Raw genomic sequence first — 19,416 nt, forward strand, 5'->3', positions numbered from 1 at the left:
CTGGATTTAATAAATATGTGAACTGGAGGCAAGTTACTTAATTTCTTTGAGCTCTTTCCTCATTTGTAAAATTCAAATGATAATATAACTCATGGAGAAGTTAAAAAAAGTTTTAAATCAGTTTTGGTATGTAAGGAGCTCAGTTAATAAAATACATGATTAATAAATAGTAATGGTTATTATGAATATGAATTAGAAAAGCTGTGGTAAATTTCATCTAATAAAATTTGAATTCTCTGCTTTCAGAGTTGGTTTATAGACTGTGTGGCAGGAAATCTCTTTCTAATCTGTCAGCTAATGTCAACATAACAGAAAAATCAAAGTTTCAAAATGAAAGTTTTCTGAGATGTCAAACAAGTTCAGAGAGTTTCTTCCATAGTTCCCCCTTGTTAGCTAACTTCTGACTTAACCTTACATGTACCTGTCTTCTCCCAGTTGGATAGCAAATATCATTATTAGAAGTATTTTTTTATATTTGTTTTCCAATATTATGGCAAAATAGGTGAGGATTTTAACAAGCACACAATCTCAGAGCTTGCACTTCTTGAATGCCCAGAGAACTTTCAAATGTAAACATAACTCAGGATGATTCACCATCTATCCAAAAATTAGGAAAACACCCAAGCATGACAATAAAACAAACAAACAAAAACTTAAAAAGAAGAATCATTACTGCAGAATCTTTACCTTGATACAATCAAAATAACCACCTAATATCACAGTGCTACCCACTGGAAAAATCTGATCGTGGCACTTGGTCTACATATTCTTCTTTCTATTCTGCAATAACATGTTAGTAGATTCTGCATTTAGCTACCCATTTTTTACATTTTCAAGTAACACCTGTGCCATAATAATTGTCCTTTAACCACTTGAATTTTCAATCATAGTTGGAATGTGAAATAGCAGCACCTACCATTATAGTGTTTAATTGTGTCAATGGTTAAGAATCTCTTCACTACAAGATAAGCAGAGCCAGGTTCAGCTAATGAACTCCATCGAAGCACCTGTTCCAACACATTTTCTGTGTAGTGAAGAGGACGTTCTGCAAAAAAAAATAAAATTACCAAAAAAATCTTAACTTTTTTTGATTATAAAATTTAAAATGTCCTTTTAAAAAGTTCTGTGCATTACAAGCATGACTGTATCTTATAGTACACAAGAATAGTGCTAGGACTACATACAGGATACCTGGAACAGCATTAATCACGTAATAAAATTCACTGTATAAATAAATCTGTACAGGGACATCTGTTTGTTATTAAACTACCTTTTAAAAAATTCAGAGGTGTTATTCTTTAGATGGGGCTTCCCTGGTAGCTCAGCTGGTAAAGAATCTGCCTGCAATGCAGGAGACCCCGGTTTGATTCCTGAGTTGGGAAGATCCCCTGGAGAAGGGATAGGCTATGGGCTCCAGTATTCATGTGCTTCCCTGGTGGCTCTGACAGTAAAGAATCTGCCTGCAATGTGGGAGACCTGGGTTTGATCCCTGGTTGGGAAGATCCCCTGGAGGAAGGCATGGCAACCCACTCAAGTATTCTTGTCTGGAGAATTTCCATGGACAGAGGAGCCTGGCAGGCTACATACAGTACATGGGGTTGCAAAAAGTCAGTCACAACTGAGCAACCAAGCTCAGCAGAGCATAGCACTCTTTATATAAAAATCTCAGAAAAAAGCTACCTTTCTGTAAAACAAATTAGTGAATTACTCTACTTTTTAATTTAAACAACATTCTAGTTTGCTTATGGAAAAATGCCTGTTTGCATACACAATTAAATATTTGTAAAAGTACTAGTAACTGGTCCAGTACTAAGTATAAATCCTTTGTTTATCCCAACAAGACTAGCATAATTTCTGATCAACACTAGTGAACAACTTATAGCTGATAATCAACTTATATGAAATTATAAAGTATAACTTTAAAAAGAATAGAAGATAATCCTTATCAAACAGTACTGAGTAATTTCTGTTTAACTATTAGTGGAAATATCAATCAGAAACATGCAGCAATATTATCCATTAACAGTTCATATAATAGGTTAACAAGCAAAAAGTTGGTCACATCTTTACAATTTCTCTTTGATAAATACTCATCCATATATATTCTGTTTTATGCAACCATACTTTAAAATATATCACAAGTTCTTAACATAGAGTTAATTAACCAGAAAACCCCACAGGTTTTTAGAATTACAATCAAATTTTCATAGGAAAGTTTTTTGCTGATCAAAATATGCATGTGTGTGCATGCGTGCTCAGTCATGTCTGACTCTTTGCAACCCCATGAACTGTAGCCAGCCAGGATCCTCTGTCCATGGATTTTCCAGGCAAGAATATGGAGTGAGTTGTCATTTCCTATTCCCAACCTCAGGATCAAACCCGAGTCTCCTGCATTGGCAGGTGGCTTCTTTCCCACTAGTGCCACCTGGGAAGCCTGGTCAAAATATGCTAATCACTTAATAAAATCTTGTAACAGATGCATATGCTGGGGGAGAAAAAACTCAAGTCTTTTCATAGTGTACTGAAAACAGCATAATTGAAATAGCAAGAACATAAACTCTAATGTGAAGATGTTGATGTAAGTTTGCTGGCACCACAGCCTTTATAAGTCAACTCAACTCTTTCATAACCTCCTACTAGGGTTTTTGTAGTCTATATCAACAGCATCACACTTGTATATTACCCATGTATACACAAAGTCACAAGTAATAAAAAAGACCAAATGTATCACATTCTCTTTAGTACTGGTCTCCCTTTTATTAGCACAGCATTCTGGAACTTGTTTTTTTCCTTCCAGTGTAAATAACTAGATTTTTTGCTTTCTATTCAATACAGTGAAATGCAGTTCTGCATTCTGTGCATCTTGGTGTAAGCCTAGGCTTTATGAGGTGATTGCAAACAACAACAAAAAAAAACACAGAACAACTAATTCATACATCTTGGAGACAAACCTATTTCCTATTTATAAATATATCCCTTTCACAGAGCAGAGTGCTGAGTACATAATAGATGTTCAATAATAAATACTTGTGGAATAAAATACCTTACAAATTTCTATGGCATCCATAAATTAACAGTAAATAATTGTAAATGGATCAGCAGACATATATACTTCTTTGAAAATCAGGGAAAATCTTTTGTGCTACTTTAATCCTGTTTTTTAAAATAAATTTATAAAAGGTTTGGCAAAAATCATGGGACACTACTTGCAAAACTCTGGGATGCTACTTACCCTGTTAACAGTTGCCATTTCTAGAATAACAACTATGTATCAACATAATATACACTGGCTACCTTAGATCAATTGCTGTTTTCAACTCTTACAACACTTTTCATTACAAATTATCATTATTTATATTACATATTAAAGAACCCAAGAATCAGAGAGGCTCATCTACTTGCCTAAAATCAAACAGCTGATTCAAGTGAGGAACAGAGATTTGATTCTCAAATCTATCTGACTTTACAGCCCCAAGCTCCAAATCATAACTATTACACTTGGTTTTACTTTGTACAGATATGTAAACCTCCCCATGATGATTTTCACGTATGTAATTTTGGGGAAAAAGTATCAACTCACCAAGATATTTCTGAGGACAAAAGGTAATATATGCAAAGTGAAAAACAATGCCAATTCACACTTTCTCCTTCACTTTCCTATCCTTAATGAGAAGATAGTAAGTAAATAAGATAGTTTCAACATCCTTTATGTCAAGAAATTTATCATACTGCAGTTGGCTTGGAGGTAGGAATGCTATTCTTAACTGCAAAACTACCTGGATTGAAATAAAAGCTTACTCTCCTTTATTATAAGAATTTGTAATGAGACTTCCAAATATTAGAACATTTCTATTAAAGAGGGTCACTATTACCAGTAGATACAATAGTGATACCTCAAAGGTACTCTTAGTTATACTGAAATATATCACAGCAGAGAGAGAAGCAAATATAGATTTGCAAAAATTAGCCAAGTATATTTTTCACATCAGTATTAATTCAAGAGAATGAAAATCCTGAAGATCCAAGTTCCTGCATAAAAATTGAGCTGAAAAATAGGATGAAAAGATAAATACTTATTAGACTGTCAAATGACACAATTATAAAAGAGTTAAGAGACAGGAAAAATGGACTGAGTCATCAAATGTTGTTGGAATATAAATTCCTAAAAGTAAACAAGGTTTTGTTAATAGTTACATTTACAACCATCTGTCATGATAAATTACGTAAGTCAGCTGGCATTAGGGTATTACTAGGGAAAACAAAAACAAAAACCCGATTTGTACACTGTTTATCCCTGGAGGAGGGGATGGCAATCCACTTCAGTATTCTTGGCTGGAGAATCACATGGAGAGAGGAACCTGGTGGGCTACAGTCTACAGGGTCATGAAAAGAGGGACATGGCTGTAGTGACTTAGCGTGCACCCACTCACACTATCTAGAGCATTAAATTTTTTGCTGAAAATTCATTGTGATTATTTAAGAACAGGGTGTGGAGGTGGTTCTTTAGCTAGCTAGGTCATGTTCTCAATATTTTAAAATCTTGTCTGTAGAATTAAAACTGGCCGGCCTCGTTAAACAGAGAACTATTCATTTCCACCTGAAACAATTGGTGTTATCCTTAAATTTCTGGCAGTAATGACATAGGATTTCCAGAGACAATTATGACTTCCTTAATAATTAAAATTTTAGTGTCAAATCTAGAGCCTTGCAAATCTCTCAGAGGATGACAGCACCCTGTCAATCAAGAGAAGGACCAGAAAGACTCTGAATAAAAATGAACTGATCTTCCATCTCATGGTAGATATGAGCAGGAAGAGAACATTTCGTTATGATGCTGCTATGTATAAAGTAGCTACTTCACCAACTTGAGCCTCTCAGTGAGGAAGCCCACTTAAATGAGGCCCATGAGCAGTTAACTTTTTTCAGCATATGAAGGAACTAAGGGATAGAGTGCTACATTGGTAGGGTACCGGTTCATTCTTAAAGTGAAGCATTAAAATACCAGAAGTATGGTAAAAAATGATACCCTTTCCCAAGGTGGGTTTCAGCTTGTCCTGGCCATCAAGGACCCAGTGGCACCAGGACCCACTGGCGGCAGTGGGTCAAGAATGCCTGGCATCTTTCAAAGGATGAGACAAAGACTTGTTATCTGTCTAGTACAAGTGTCCAATGTCTCAGACACTCATTTAGAAGGAAATCCTACTTATAAACTAACAGCTTTAACTGTTATCTAACTAGTTTATCTAACTAGCCTTAATAAAAATTCTCAAAATATTTTATATGGATTTAACATGATGTATTTTTTCCATGAATCTTGACTACTACAAAAGCAAAAAAAGAAAAATAATAATTGTGCTTTGTCAGAATTTTGCTAAGAGTTGTTTACCACCTGCTGTGGCTTGGATGTTTCCCCACTCCCCCAATTCACAGGCTGAAATAATTCCCAATGTAACAGTATTAGATGGAGGGGCTTTGGGAGGTGATTAAATCATGAGGGTGGAGTCCCCCTAAATGGGTTTGTTGTTGTTTAGTTGCTAAGTTGTGTCTGACTCTGTGACCCCATGGACTGTAGCCCACCAGCCTCCTTTGTCCATGGGATTTCCCAGGCAAGAATACTGGAATGTGTTGCCATTTTCTTCTCCAGGGGATCTTCCCGACCCAGGGATTGAACTTGTGTCTGCTGCACTTGCAGGCAGATTCTTTACCGGTGAGCCACCAGGGAAGCCCCAGTGGGCTTAATGCTCTTATATAAAAGGAATCCCACAAAGTTCCATTTCATCATGTGAAGATTCAGTGAAAAGATGGCCATCTCTCATCCAAGAAGCAGCTCCTCACCAAGCAACAAGTCTGCTGGCACTTTGGTCTTGGACTTCCTAGCCTCCAGAAATGTAAGAAATAAATTTCTCCTGTGAAATTCTGTTGTGAAATGAAGTGAAGTGAAGTCTCTCAGTCGTGTCCGACTCTTTGTGACCCCATGGACTATAGCCTGCCAGTGTGCTCCACCCGTGGGATTTTCCAGGCAAGAGTACTGGAGTGGGTTGCCATTTCCTTCTCCAGGGGATCTTCCCAACCCAGGGATCGAACCCAGGCCTACCCACACTGTAGGCAGATACTTTACCGTCTGAGCCACCAGGGAAGATCCCAATTCTGTTATAGCAGGCTAAACAAACTAAGATACCATTTCACCAATGATGGCAATTCTGCTAATGATACATGAGTCACAAATTGACATGCTTATATCAGTCTGAATTTGTAGCTATCATATCTATGATAATTCCATTTATAAACTTAAGAATCTATTTTCATTATCTTCAATCATATAAGAAGGTCAGAGCACTTACATGGGCTTCCCTGGTGGCTCAGATGGTAAAAAATCTCCCTCCCTGGTTTTGATCCCTGGGTCAGGAATAGCTCCTGGAGAAGGGAATGCTACCCACTCTAGTAGAGTCTCTCAAGATAATAAAGGGAACAAACAAAATATCTATTATACAAAGGAGGTATTGGAAATGACTAGGTAGAGAACTATTGTTTTAAAGTTTACAGGCAGTGAAAATAAAATTCAGCACTTTTGGTTCACTTGCTTATTTATTCATTTACTTATTTATTTTTGGTTGCTTTGGTTACTTGGAGTATTTATATTTACATTAGAAAAAGCACCAATTCCCTGCTGACATTCTTCCTATCAACCACAATCTTATGGACTACGAACGCCTTCACTTTTATCTTCTTTTTACATTTCACTTTATCTTCCCTGCATGTTACTAGAAATAAAGCTCTTAACATTTCAGAAGGTCAGGTGGCTCCACAGGTCCCATCTGCTCCAGTAAGTCAACATAATCACAGGTCCCTTTGTTGCTTTCTTAGCTGTGTTCCTCTAAAAGCAGTAAAAATAATCTTAGTTTTCTCTTTGGGCAATTTCAACTTGAATGGTTGACCAAACATTAAGACCATGCCAAATTTGAATTCCTAACTCCATCAGATGTACTCTTTCTTGATGTACATGGGGTGTTCCTTTGATTATGTATCTGGACATTTACCAGTCAAAACAGCTTGAAGTCTCCTAGTCTTTTTATAGTTTCATCAACTTTTCTTTAATTAGTGAGAAGGAACCAAAAAGAAACAACAACAACACCCGACTCCAGTATTACCATTTGTGATATACTAATTGGCACATGCAAGTTGATAATTAGTCATTTTCAGGATAAGCATCCCTTCATTTTCCCAGAAGAAATTTAAAAACAGTGTTTCGAGATATAGTGCAATCTCTGTACCAGCTACATATATAATTCCTTCCTATCCTCACCCATTTGGGTTATTCCTCTCATTTTGGAGAACCAATGCCCAAAGGCACAGACCTCCAGAACTGAGAGATGGGGATATCCTTTAACTCAACCCTTGAGAGAAACAGGGGTAGGGAGAGGATGACTACCCCAAATCCATGATTCATTGTTCTGCTGTTGACTTCCTAAAAAATCAACAGCAACAGAAGCATAGAGGAGACCATCAGCTATCTAAGAGCTAAGGAGGCCTTTGAGATCTCCCAGTGGTTGCTCGTCTACAAGAATATTTGTAAATAATGCCACTGTCAACACTGGGCAACAGGTATCTTTTCAAATCACATTTTTTGTCTTTTCCAGATGATATGCACCCATGAGTGGAACTGCTAGATCAGACAGTAATTCTATTCTTAGTTTTTTTGAGGAACCTCCACACTGTTTTCCATAGTGCCTATACCAATTTACATAATCAACAGTATACTAAGGTTCTTGTTTTCTCCACATCCTCACCAACATTTGCTATTTATAGACTTTTTGATGACAGCCATTTTGACAACTGTGAGATGATATGTCATTGTGGTTTTGATTTAGCAATACATTTCCCTGATGATTAGTGATGCTGAGCCTCTTTTCATGCACTGGTTGGCCATCTGCATGTTTCCTTTGGAAACATGTCTATTCAGATCTTCTGCCCATTTTTAATTGTTTGTGGGTTTTGTGTTTTTTTTTTTTGCTGTTGATCTGTAGGGGTTATTTAGATATTTTGGCTATTAACCTCTTAACAGATGTATGATTTGCAAATACTTTCTCCCATTCGGTAGGCAGTCTTTTCATTTTTGTTGATGGTTTTCTTTGCTGTATACAAGCTATGAAGTTTAATTCAGTTTAGTTGCTCAGTCGTGTCCAACTTTTTGTGACCACATGGACCGCAGCACACCAGATATCCCTGTCCATCAGCAACTCCCGGAGTTTACCCAAACTCATGTACATTGAGTCGGTGATGCCATCCAACCATCTCATCGTCTGTCGTGCCCTTCTCCTCCTGCCTTCAATCTTTCCCAGCATCAGGGTCTTTTCAAATGAGTTAGCTCTTCACATCAGGTGGCCGAAGTATTGGAGTTTCAGCTTCAACATCAGTCCTTCCAATGAACACTCAGGACTGATCTCCTTTAGGACGGACTGGTTGGATCGCCTTGAAGTCCAAGGGACTCTCAAAAGTCTTCTCCAACACCACAGTTCAAAAGCATCAATTCTTCAGCACTATTTATTTTTTCTTTTGTTTCTATTGCCTTGGAAGACAGACCCAAAAGATATTGCTACAATTTATGTCAAAGAGTATTCTGCCTACATTCTAGGAGTGTTAAGGTTTCAGGTCTTACATTTAAGTCTTGAATCCATTTTAAATTTATTTTTGTATACAGTGTAAGAAAATGTTCTAATTTGATTCTTTTACATGTGGCTGTCCAGTTTTTCCAGTACAACTTATTGATGAGACTGTTTTTCTCTAATAATGAAAAGGTTTTAAATTGTTTTAAAATAATATGAACCTATTTGTGATTTACAAAGATAATTTAGGCAGTAGTGCTGACAGCTATCTTCTACTCACAAATAAAGCTGGTAACCTACCCACTTCTTGAAATTAAACAACCAAAGTCAAGACTTTACCACTACTGAACTATACAGTTATACAAAATTGTGCTTCACTTATGCAAAAGATTTTAATTGTATGCTGCTGCTAAGTCGCTTCAGTCGTGTCCGACTCTGTGTGACCCCATAGACAGCAGCCCACCAGGATCCCCCGTCCCTGGGATTTTCCAAACAAGAACACTGGAGTGGGTTGCCATTTCCTTCTCCAATGCATGAACGTGAAAAGTGAAAGTGAAGTCGCTCAGTCATGTCTGACTCTTAGTGACCCCATGGACTGCAGCCCACCAGGCTCCTCCATCCATGGGACCTTCCAGGCAAGAGTACTGGAGTGGGGTGCTACTGCCTTCTCCGTTTCATTGTATAGCAACTGTTATTAGGCCCTGTTGTCAGAGATAAAAACTGTACTAGAGATAGAAACAGAGTCCCTTGTTCCCTCTAAAGAGCTCTCAAGAAAGACAAAAATAAATCCATGTGATAGGCACCATAAAAAACAAACCAAAAAAAAACGACAAGACAAAGTGTGATGGAACCCTTAGTCTGGGTTTTAAAGGAGGTAAACAAGGGGGCCAGAAGGGGAGGAATAAAGGCGCACTTGGGCAGCACCTTGTGTGTTAGTCAAGCACAAGGTATAGAGGGGATTGTCCTCTCTAGTGATTGTCTTATAAAGAAAGCAAAATGAGAAAAGATGGTAAAAAAGAGCAGAGCAGCAGCAGAAACCCACTGTTTGGGGATAGACAGGCGAAGAAGAATTGACAAATGAGATAAAATAATTCCAGCACTAGGAAGAGAATCAAAGCAGCAATGAAAACAGAGTGAATGCGTTTTGAGTAAAAGGGAATGGTTATTAGCAATAAATGCTACAGTGAGAACAAGCAAAGTAAAGCCAGAAGCAAACCCACTGGACTTGGCAGGTGGGGGCTGCTGGAGTCATTGGGCAAAACACCTTTTATGAGAGGCCAGACTTAGCCTGACTATGGGGGGACAGTGTGAACTGACACCAAAGGACCAGTGTCACTGAATCCCGGCAATGAATATTGGAAAGTAGTGTTTTAAAAAAATTACATTTTTAAAGAATAGTGCGTGATAAAAAGAATAAAGGAATAAAAACATCAAGATGGAATAATGAAAGACAAAGTATTTGATAATCCCATTTCATTCTAACACTGATTATAAGACTCTTAGTAATATGCAATGAGGTATTTTTAATGTTCAGTTTTAATTTTTGTATTGAGCTTGCAGGTGGCAAGAGATTTTACTTTTGGCAGTTTGACATCTATACTTGAAAGAGTCCCAAGACCTAAGCAGGTATCAACTAGACAGATGGTCAAGATACAAAGACATTCTGCATCTTTTTTTTTCCCTAGAGGTCTTTAAAACCAAATGGTGTCATAAGAATGTTAGGCTTATTATTCTTGGGGTGGTCAATGCATTTTAAAAGCTCTCTTTATTCTTCTGTACCTGAGATTAAAAAAAAAGGACAAAATATCTGATCCACTCTACTAAAGATAGATGACAAAGTAAAAAACTAAAAAGGAACCTTCTAGGCTTAAAACAAAATTAGTTTTTAAAATAATAATCTTTTAAATCAGTATCCTTGTTAAATAAGTAGCATACAGGAATAACGTGGAATAAGCTGGGTGGTGGTGGTGACATTTAGAATATTGGTACAAATCACACTGCCTGTTCTTAAAAATGAAGCCGTATTTCCTGAGGCAGCAACATACACAACTAATATTTTACACTATAAACTTACAGTCAATAAAACAATCTAATTATTTTAATAATAAAATCATAGGAGGGCAACCTCAAGTAGCACCAACATATATCAATGCATTTCACATAACAGGATGTGAAACTTTATAAAAACATAAAATGTTAGTAATGATTTTTCAGAAAAATAGTGTTTCTTCATACTCTAAGGAATTTAAAAATCCCTAGCATAAGAACCACTTACCGAGCTCTTCATTTTCTATGACTTCAAATGTGGCCCAGATATCATCTTTTGTTGGAATTATATTTTTTATTGCTAATATGTCATTAGTTAACTCTTCTGCTTCCATCACAGGAGATATCTGCAAGAGAAGCAAAATTTCTTCAGAATATACGTCAAACGCAGAAGTGGCCTTATGCTAGGGTGGTAACACCTGCCCGCCATCTACCACCTAATGATAGTATAAGTGTCCTCTTAGTACGTGTAACTAGTTTCTCTAAGCACCTAGGGCAAACAGCTTATTCAGATCTTATCCATAATGCAATACATTTTCATGTATGTGTAAAAAGTGCCTATATAATCGGGAAGAATTTTTTTGTTTTTAACTCAGTGAACAATTAAATAACTCAAAAAGGGAAGATACCTATTCATACTCAGAAAGACCTTCCACAGATGTTGGATCCTATGGCCTTGTAGGCAAAAATCTTTTCACTCAGTTCTATAACCAGCAGTCCAAAATGGCTCATTCAGTTTGGGCTCTAAATTATACACAGTTGACTGCGGTCCACCATGCCAAAAAGCCCCAGGCTTAGTGGTGTGTGGTGTGCCCTGCCATGCCAAGTGACAGATGCTGGGACGCCAAAGTCTGCTTTCATGCCAAGGGCAGAGCCTGCAGAGTCAGCCTGGGGGTCGGCTCTCCGAGAGTCTCAGAGCCTCGGACCGCTGCATAAGTACACCACCTTCTTCAGGGACTTTGGGGATTTCTCATTTGCTTTCTCCCTGTTTTTGTTTTTACCAGTCTTACAGGCATGCTGGCCAAAAGCAAGTTGGTTTTCTCCAATTAGAATTTAGTTACAATGCTAAAAAATAGAACATGATTTAAGCATGAGAATACTGCAGCTGCAACCTCGTTTCCACATTTTCAGTACAAGTATGCACCTCTTAAACATTTCTTACAGAATGTGCTCATTTCCACTTCTCCTGTCCCTTATTGATCATAAACATATTGCACATATATAAATAATATAAAACATCTTTCATTAGAGGTAACTCATATAGTCTGTCTTTTGGAGTTCGTGGAATACCTTTGGAATATATTAGGCTTCCCTGGTGGCTCAGATGGTCAAGAATCTGCCTGAAAAGTGGGAGACCTGGGTTCAATTCCTGGGTCAGGAGGGTCCCCTGAAGAAGGGAATGGCTACCCACTCCAGTATTCTTGACTGGAGAGAGCCTAGCGGGCTACAGTCCATGGGGTCGCAAAGAGTTGGGACATGACTGAGCGACTAACACTGACTTGGAATATATTAATGATGCAGTGAAGTCCATTATTTGCTGTTTAGAAAAGCTCAATGTAGTACAACCTTAAAAGAAAAAAAAAATTAGCATATGGCAAAAGCAGAGCATTTTAAGGAATAGAAACCTTAGTAGATGAATGATTTCAGTGATGTCACTCATCAGAATGGCTTTACAATTTTTTAAGAAGTATAGCCCTTCCTTACAAAGAAATAAATTACTGAGAAACAAAACTAGTGAAATAGTTGGCAGGGAGTTCCTCAGGTTGACACAGGAATGGAAGATTGGAACTCATTTCCTTGTTCCAGGTGATACCCAAGGCCCCTCTTCAGAACACCTTGAACTCTACAAAACACACTTTGGAATTAATTACTATAAGTGATACACAAACTGATATAATGAACATCAGACTTGGAATATCATGACTAATGTTTGCATCCAGGCCTTAATGTTATTAATTCCCATTTCTACTCATCTGAACGTGAAACATCACTGCTTCACCTACCTCCTTGGGTTGAGGTAATGATTGACTGAAATAAATATAAGAGCTGTGCAAAGTTTTAAGCACTAACTGGATGTTTATTTTTGTATAGTTTTTGCTATGTTTTTCAAGAGAATTTAGTTTGTAGGTGAAACTGGACACTCTTACGTGAATATACTTAAAATACAAATTTTGCCCAATTTTAATAACTTCTGGTATGGCTCTATTAGATAAAATGAACTAGTGAAGAGTTTATGGGTAAGTGGAGTTAAGTCATGTGCTTTGACTATCCCTTTCAGCATAAGTGATAGACATATGCCGAGATATCTCTACTACTTCCTCATGTCCCCTGTGATCAACATCACATGTTCAGCGTAACAAACAGATGTGGCCAAGGAGTGCAAGGCAGCTCGTGTTAGTCCCACAGCTGAGTAACCAGTGTCAAAGAATCATATGTGATCATTTGTGCGTGTGCGTGCTTAGTCGCTCAGTTTGTCTAACCCTTTGCAACCCCATGGGCTGTACCCTCCAGGCTCTTCCGTCCATGGGATTGTCCAGGCAACCATACTGGAATGGATTGTCATTGCTTCCTCTAGGGGATCTTCCTGACCCAGGTATCGAATCTGCGTCTTCTGCACCGCAGGTGGATTCTTTACCACTGTGCCAACTGAGAATATCCTTGTATGTAATCATTAAACATATATAAAATAATAATTACAGTATCTCTGACATAACTAAATTCCAGAAATATTTAATGTTAAGACTCTGTTTTATCTTGCACTTTGAAAAAGCTAAGAAGCTAAAACTGAATTTCTACTGTTAGATGGCAGCATGTCTATCCTATGCACAAAGAAAGCAGTCTTACTCTCTTAAGGCTGACTAAGTACAGACTATGGTAACATGAAAAGGATCTTTTAAATTCAAAACAAATGGTTAACTAAAGTTACCAAGGAAGAGTTATTTCATATTCCAGTACACTGAAATATTGGAAGCTAAAGTCTAGGATTGGCTTTCCTAGTGGCTCAGCAGTAAAGAATCCACCTGCCAATGCAGGAGATGCAGGTTCAATCCCTGGGTTTGGAGATTCCCTGGAGAAGGGAATGGGTACCCACTTAGGTATTCCTGGCAGGAGAATCTCAAGGACAGAGGAGGCTGGTGGGCCATGGAGTTGCAAAAAGTTGGACACAACTTAGTGACAAAACAACAACAACAAAGTCTAGGATACAAGAGTGGGAGATTTATATACTAGTTGTTATTTATTAAGCACTTATGTACCATGTGGCTATGGTTTTTCCTGTGGTCATGAATGGATGTGAGAGTTGGACTATAAAGAAAGCTGAGCACCAAAGAATTGATGCTTTTGTACTGTGGTGTTGGAGAAGACTCATGAGAGTCCCTTGGACTGCAAGGAGATCCAACCAGTCCATCCTAAAGGAAATCAGTCCTGAATATTCAATGGAAGGACTGATGCTAAAGCTTCAATACTTTGGCCACCTGATGCCAAGAACTGACTCATTTGAAAAGACCCTGATGCTGGGAAAGATTGAAGGTGGGAGAAGAAGGGGATGAAAGAGGATGAGATGGTTGGATGGCATCACCGACTCAATGGACATCAGTCTGAGTGAATTCCAGGAGTTGGTGAGGGACAGGGAGGCCTGGTATGCTGCAGTCCATGAGGTCGCAAAGAGTTGGACATGACTTAGCGACTGAACTGAACTGACTATGTACCATGATATCTGCTAAGTGTTTTATAGGCAGGATCTTACCAAGTCCTCAAATTAATGCTATTATATAAATTCTGTAATCTTCCCTCATTAGAAAGGTAAGAAGATAGAGACTCAGATGGGAGTATATCCGTTGCCTCATGTCAAGAAGGTAGGAAGACGAGTAGCAGATGTTAGAGCTCAGGCTGTTCTATAGAACCTATAGAACATCCTAACCACAACCAAAAGAACATAGGGTGGTCTCCAAATGACTAAAACATGGGATTCCCAGAGGATATTGGCAGGAAGAGTCAAACTTGTCATGATTTGAATTGGACATATAAAATAAGATAGAAAAAACAATGGAAAATTCAAGATATGCAGACTAATGCTAACACTTATGATTTTCAACAGTATTCTTTACATTCCATATTTGGGACTCACCCGAATTATAATACTGCAGTCAGGTTCCTTTCTTTCTACATATACTTCAATTAACAAATCTCCAGCCTGGGAAACCTAAAAAGGGCAGATGCGAAGACAGCAAATATAAGTATGTTGCAAGGACATACACAATACTTAAGATGGTTCAAAAGTCCTAGTCATATTTCTAAAAATTTTATAATAATGAAAGGGGATCATTCTCCCTGTTAACAACATAATGATACCCATTTTCTGGATACAGTTAAGGATGTGGTATCTACACAAATGATATAATCAGCAAACACAATCACATACCATTTTTCTTGTCTTTGACTCAAAAGTATTGTGTCCTCATATACCCTTAACTGGCTACAGTAGAAACAGAGATGGTAAGGCCAAAAATTGAAATTTGAAGATAAATTAGGTCAGGGCTGTATTAAAATTACAAATAGAAAATGTATATTTAGCAACAAAATTTAAAAGTGAAGTGACAGAATATAAGAAGATAATAAAGTTTTTACTTTAATTACCTTTAGCCAAACATCAAGTGCTAGGTTATTTGGGTCCCTACTACACCTAAGAAGACTCACTATGTGAAGAAAACACAAGGCAGGCAACACAAAGCATAAGATGTCACTACGTAGATTGACACAATAATGTGAAGAAGATTAACAAAGAACCGAACAAATCTACGAAAAATATTTTGAGTTGCTTTTTTCAGAAACTCCCTTAAGTAATCACTCAGAAGTCACATCCATCACTCATTTTTAGAGAAAGATCATAATGGAGAAATGATCATTTCAAAGTTAAATTTGCCTCAGAATAAAACCTGCGGAGTAAATTTATGGGGCAAACATTAAAAATGTACTTTGAAGAGCTGTTCATAGTTATTCTGACACTACAGGCTTAGCAAAGCTTATTTCCAATTTTTCTTCCCTATGTTTAGAGCTACATAAAAATGCTAGGGAAGAAAAGATACAGTTGACATTTTTACTTTCCCCTGTGTTTGTATAAACAACTCTCCGGGAAGGACACATTTTAAAAATTAAAAAAGCAAACACAAAGAATTCATAGAGTGTAGCCAAAAACAAGAATAGCTCAGAAAATCAAACAGGGATAAGACTTAGAGTCTGTCAGAAAACTACTTCAGACAAGTTTTGAATGGACTGGAGAAAAACTCCAGCAAAACAACAGATTTTTTCCAAACTGTTCTACTTTTCTTCCGAATAGCTTTATTTTATAGACAATTCTTTTCTTATTTTAGCAATACTTACTTCTACTTAATTAGAAAGTGTTCAAGACTCATTTCTTTATTGTAGTATGAATACAAATGATAAAACTGCAGAATGGTACTCATACTTTATCCAATAACAATACAGATAGTGCTCCCAAAGATTACCCTTAGGCTCGCACAGTCTTTTGTTTCATATCTGAAACTCTCTCCAAAAAGCAAGAATCCAAGAGAACCAACTGCTAATGGGCCACATTTTTTTAGTGTTACTGCCACTCCTCTGGAGGCTGCATTAATTACTTTGGGTCAAAATGGAGGAAACAATTTCTTACGGAATTAATGTCACAGTAGTGGGCTTTCCTGGTGGCTCAGATGGTAAAGAATCTGCCTGCAGTGTGCGAGACCTGGGTTCGATCCCTGGGTCGGGAATAATCTCTGGAGGAGGGAATGACTACCCACTTCAGTATTGTTGCCTGGAGGATTCCATGGCCAGTGGAGCCTGGCAGGCTATAGTCCATGGGTTCACAAAGAGTCAGACATGACTGAGTGACTAACACTTTCACTTTTCACTGGTACTAGGGGATCTATGCATTTGAATGAAAGCCTTTCCTCATCTCCCTCATATGGAATGATAGCTCTGACAATTTCTCTAAATTAGTTGTGTGTATTTCAGGGTTTGATTAATAAGAAAGCATTCACCTGATATTCTGAGTGTACCTACAAAGAGAATTTATTTGACCCATTTGTCTTATCTACACTGGTACCCTGAATCCACTATAATTGCTAGTTATTAGAAGACAAAGCCAGCCTCCAAAAAGTCCAGTGAATATTCATCAAACAAGGAAAGGTACCCTGGAAAAGCAGTAGTGCAACCTGAACACACAAATTCAATATGATGCAACCGAGGAAAGTTAGGAAGATTAGAAAAGTCAACTTAAGAAATAAATTAACATGTTATGAAGTGCACAATAGAAACAGTCCCACTACTGCAATCATCCAAGAGTATGCAAAGCAAAAGCATGTAAGAAATAACTTATAATTTCAAAAGCATGATAGAAAGAATCATTAGGGAGTCTGAATTTTCTGTTTATTTTAGTATTTATTTTGACTTTAAATGCTTCCTTTGAAATCCACTACTATTTTCAATAGTGCTTCATAAATGAAAACTGATTTCAGAAAGGACATTGTGATAAGACTGGAACTGACTTTTCCATCTATGTTTTGAAAACATTACATTAGCATACTTTGGCATTTTGTATGTGTCATGCTACAGAATTTCACAACTGTTTTATGTAGGTTTTTTTTTTTCCATTAGTTTTACTTTGCTTCAAATAGGAATTTGAAAATAAACACAACAAATGTTTACTTACAATGAAAGTTTTTGTTTTGTTTTGTTTTTTGTTTTTAATTTTTTCAAATTGGAGATCTAACTATTACTACTCACTTGAGTGTCTTTCCACTTGGTAATAAAGCTATTCTCTATGTCCATTTGTTTGACTTGGTCTTCTTTAACCTGTTTAAAATATAATTTGGGACATTCTAATAAAATACAAGGAGTGATGGTACTCATCCTCACATAACTTTCTTCAGGAATTTAAAGACTGACATGTTAAAAATAAATGAGAATGGCCATCTTCATCAGCGGGGGCCCACACAGCCAGGGCAGCCAACAAGATAGAGACTCATAAAGTTCAGAATATCTTATGATGATACCACTTTAGGCTACACATTCCATCAGTGGCATCCCCTTTGCTGAAGTGCACTAATAAGCAAAGTGGCTGATGAAGGGTTCAACCAAGTTTATGTACATTGGGAGTAAAGACTTCTTTTATCAGAAATGTTCATTAAGGGCTTATGAAGTTTCCACCATTTGGTTAAAGTTGGACTTAACAAAACTACGTAGATAAACATTGTTACTACTATAACAGTACAAAAACAGAAAATCAAGAGAGCATGCAAAGCCACACATTTTTTTTTTCAAAGTCTTTCATTTCTCAGCATCAGAACTATTGTGAAGACATTGCTATTGATCAAAAACAGTGGACACATAAAGGAAGAGATAAAAAGCAGATCAAGGAGCAAAGAGAATTCAACAATTGTTCATTCATACATAAATTAAGATATGAAATTTGTTATTTTATTAAAATATACTTTCTTTTCCTTTTTTAAGCAATCTTGTGATGAGTTATTATAAGAATGTATGAACTACAAAAGTTAACCTATTACATTAACCTATTTGATCATCTGGTAAAGACACAATTCTGGAAAACAAGGGGTCTTGTACAAGACTACTTAACAGAATGCCTGGAAAGGTTTAATGACAACATTGAGATGGCAGAAACAGTCAAGCAGTGGAAATGGACCTTTGACCCAGGTCCCCTACATCCCCCCACCATATTCAAATCCTAGGCTTATTTCCTCTGTTTTTACTCCTTTGAAATAAAAAAATTATCCCTATTCTAAGAGTTTTATGATAAAACATGAAAATATGAACTTCATAAAATAGCAAACTGAAAAGTCAAATAGTTAGAATAGAGATGACTTAATAAAAACCACAGAATATTACTTCAGAATTTTTTTTCCAATTCATGCACAACTAAATAAAAACTCTAAAATGCTTTCAACTACAAAATTTATCAGCCTGATGTAATTTACTGAATTTGTGAATTTCATAATTTCACACCTCTAAGTAGACATACTTAATGCATACACATACTGAGAAAAAAAACATAAAAACATTATAAATAGAAATATTCTGTGCAACAGATACCAGATGGTAAAAAAGCTTTAAAAGCAGCCAAATTTAAATGAATGGCTATAGCTTAAAATGCTAGTTACATCTGAAAAGTGAAGGATCATGTACCTATCTTTATATTTAAATATTCCTAAAGACATGAATAAAGACATCCTAAAATATATATTTTTGTTTGCAAACAATAACATCAAAACTATTTTAACAAGGGCAGGATATAAAATATTTACCTCAAAAATTTCAACATAATTATTAATTAAGTCCTCGATTACATTCACTTCTTCACTAGTTTGTCCCTTAGTTTGAAAGAAACAGGAGGAAAAAACCAAGGCCAAATTGTGGGCACTCATGTGATTGATTTCTGAGCATTTCTGAACCCTGTTAGAGAAAAGCAGTACTTGTTACAACATATTTCTATGTGAAAATTTCATAAAACTTATGTCTTCATGTTCATTTATCCTCTTTTATTTTTTAAACACAAACATATTGAAAGTCACTGATACTAAAGGTGGAGTGGTGATTTAAATAAAAATACACAGTTCTTTCCTCCAAGTATCCTTCAGGTTTACGAACATTAGAAAAGACTACTGTCAAAGATATTACTACAAGTTACAAAGCAGTACTTGCTCATCGCTTTAGAAGAAGGCCCCCCCTCCCCAATATCCAGACAGTTCTACAG

At 36.8% G+C, this 19,416-nt stretch overlaps 1 protein-coding gene across 20 annotated transcripts in view; it reads right to left on the reverse strand.

Annotated features, from left to right (window-relative positions):
- Positions 1-19,416, reverse strand: part of ARAP2 (ArfGAP with RhoGAP domain, ankyrin repeat and PH domain 2) — a 573,065-nt gene that overhangs the window by 40,879 nt on the left and 512,770 nt on the right. For 16 of the 20 annotated variants that reach the window (XM_055588221.1, XM_055588229.1, XM_055588224.1 and 13 more), the window contains 5 exons: positions 18,968-19,115; positions 17,430-17,498; positions 14,776-14,850; positions 10,879-10,996; positions 917-1,045 (listed from right to left, as the gene is read on the reverse strand). In XM_055588221.1, the coding sequence (XP_055444196.1) occupies positions 917-1,045; positions 10,879-10,996; positions 14,776-14,850; positions 17,430-17,498; positions 18,968-19,115 (539 nt within the window). Of the gene's footprint in view, positions 1-916; positions 1,046-3,914; positions 4,046-6,620; positions 6,875-10,878; positions 10,997-14,775; positions 14,851-17,429; positions 17,499-18,967; positions 19,116-19,416 lie in introns of those variants that run through there. The other 4 variants (XM_055588232.1, XM_055588233.1, XM_055588239.1 and 1 more) reach the window with 3 other exon arrangements.

This window comes from Bubalus kerabau, chromosome 7 (genome assembly GCF_029407905.1).
Source record: "Bubalus kerabau isolate K-KA32 ecotype Philippines breed swamp buffalo chromosome 7, PCC_UOA_SB_1v2, whole genome shotgun sequence".
NCBI lineage: Eukaryota > Metazoa > Chordata > Mammalia > Artiodactyla > Bovidae > Bubalus > Bubalus kerabau.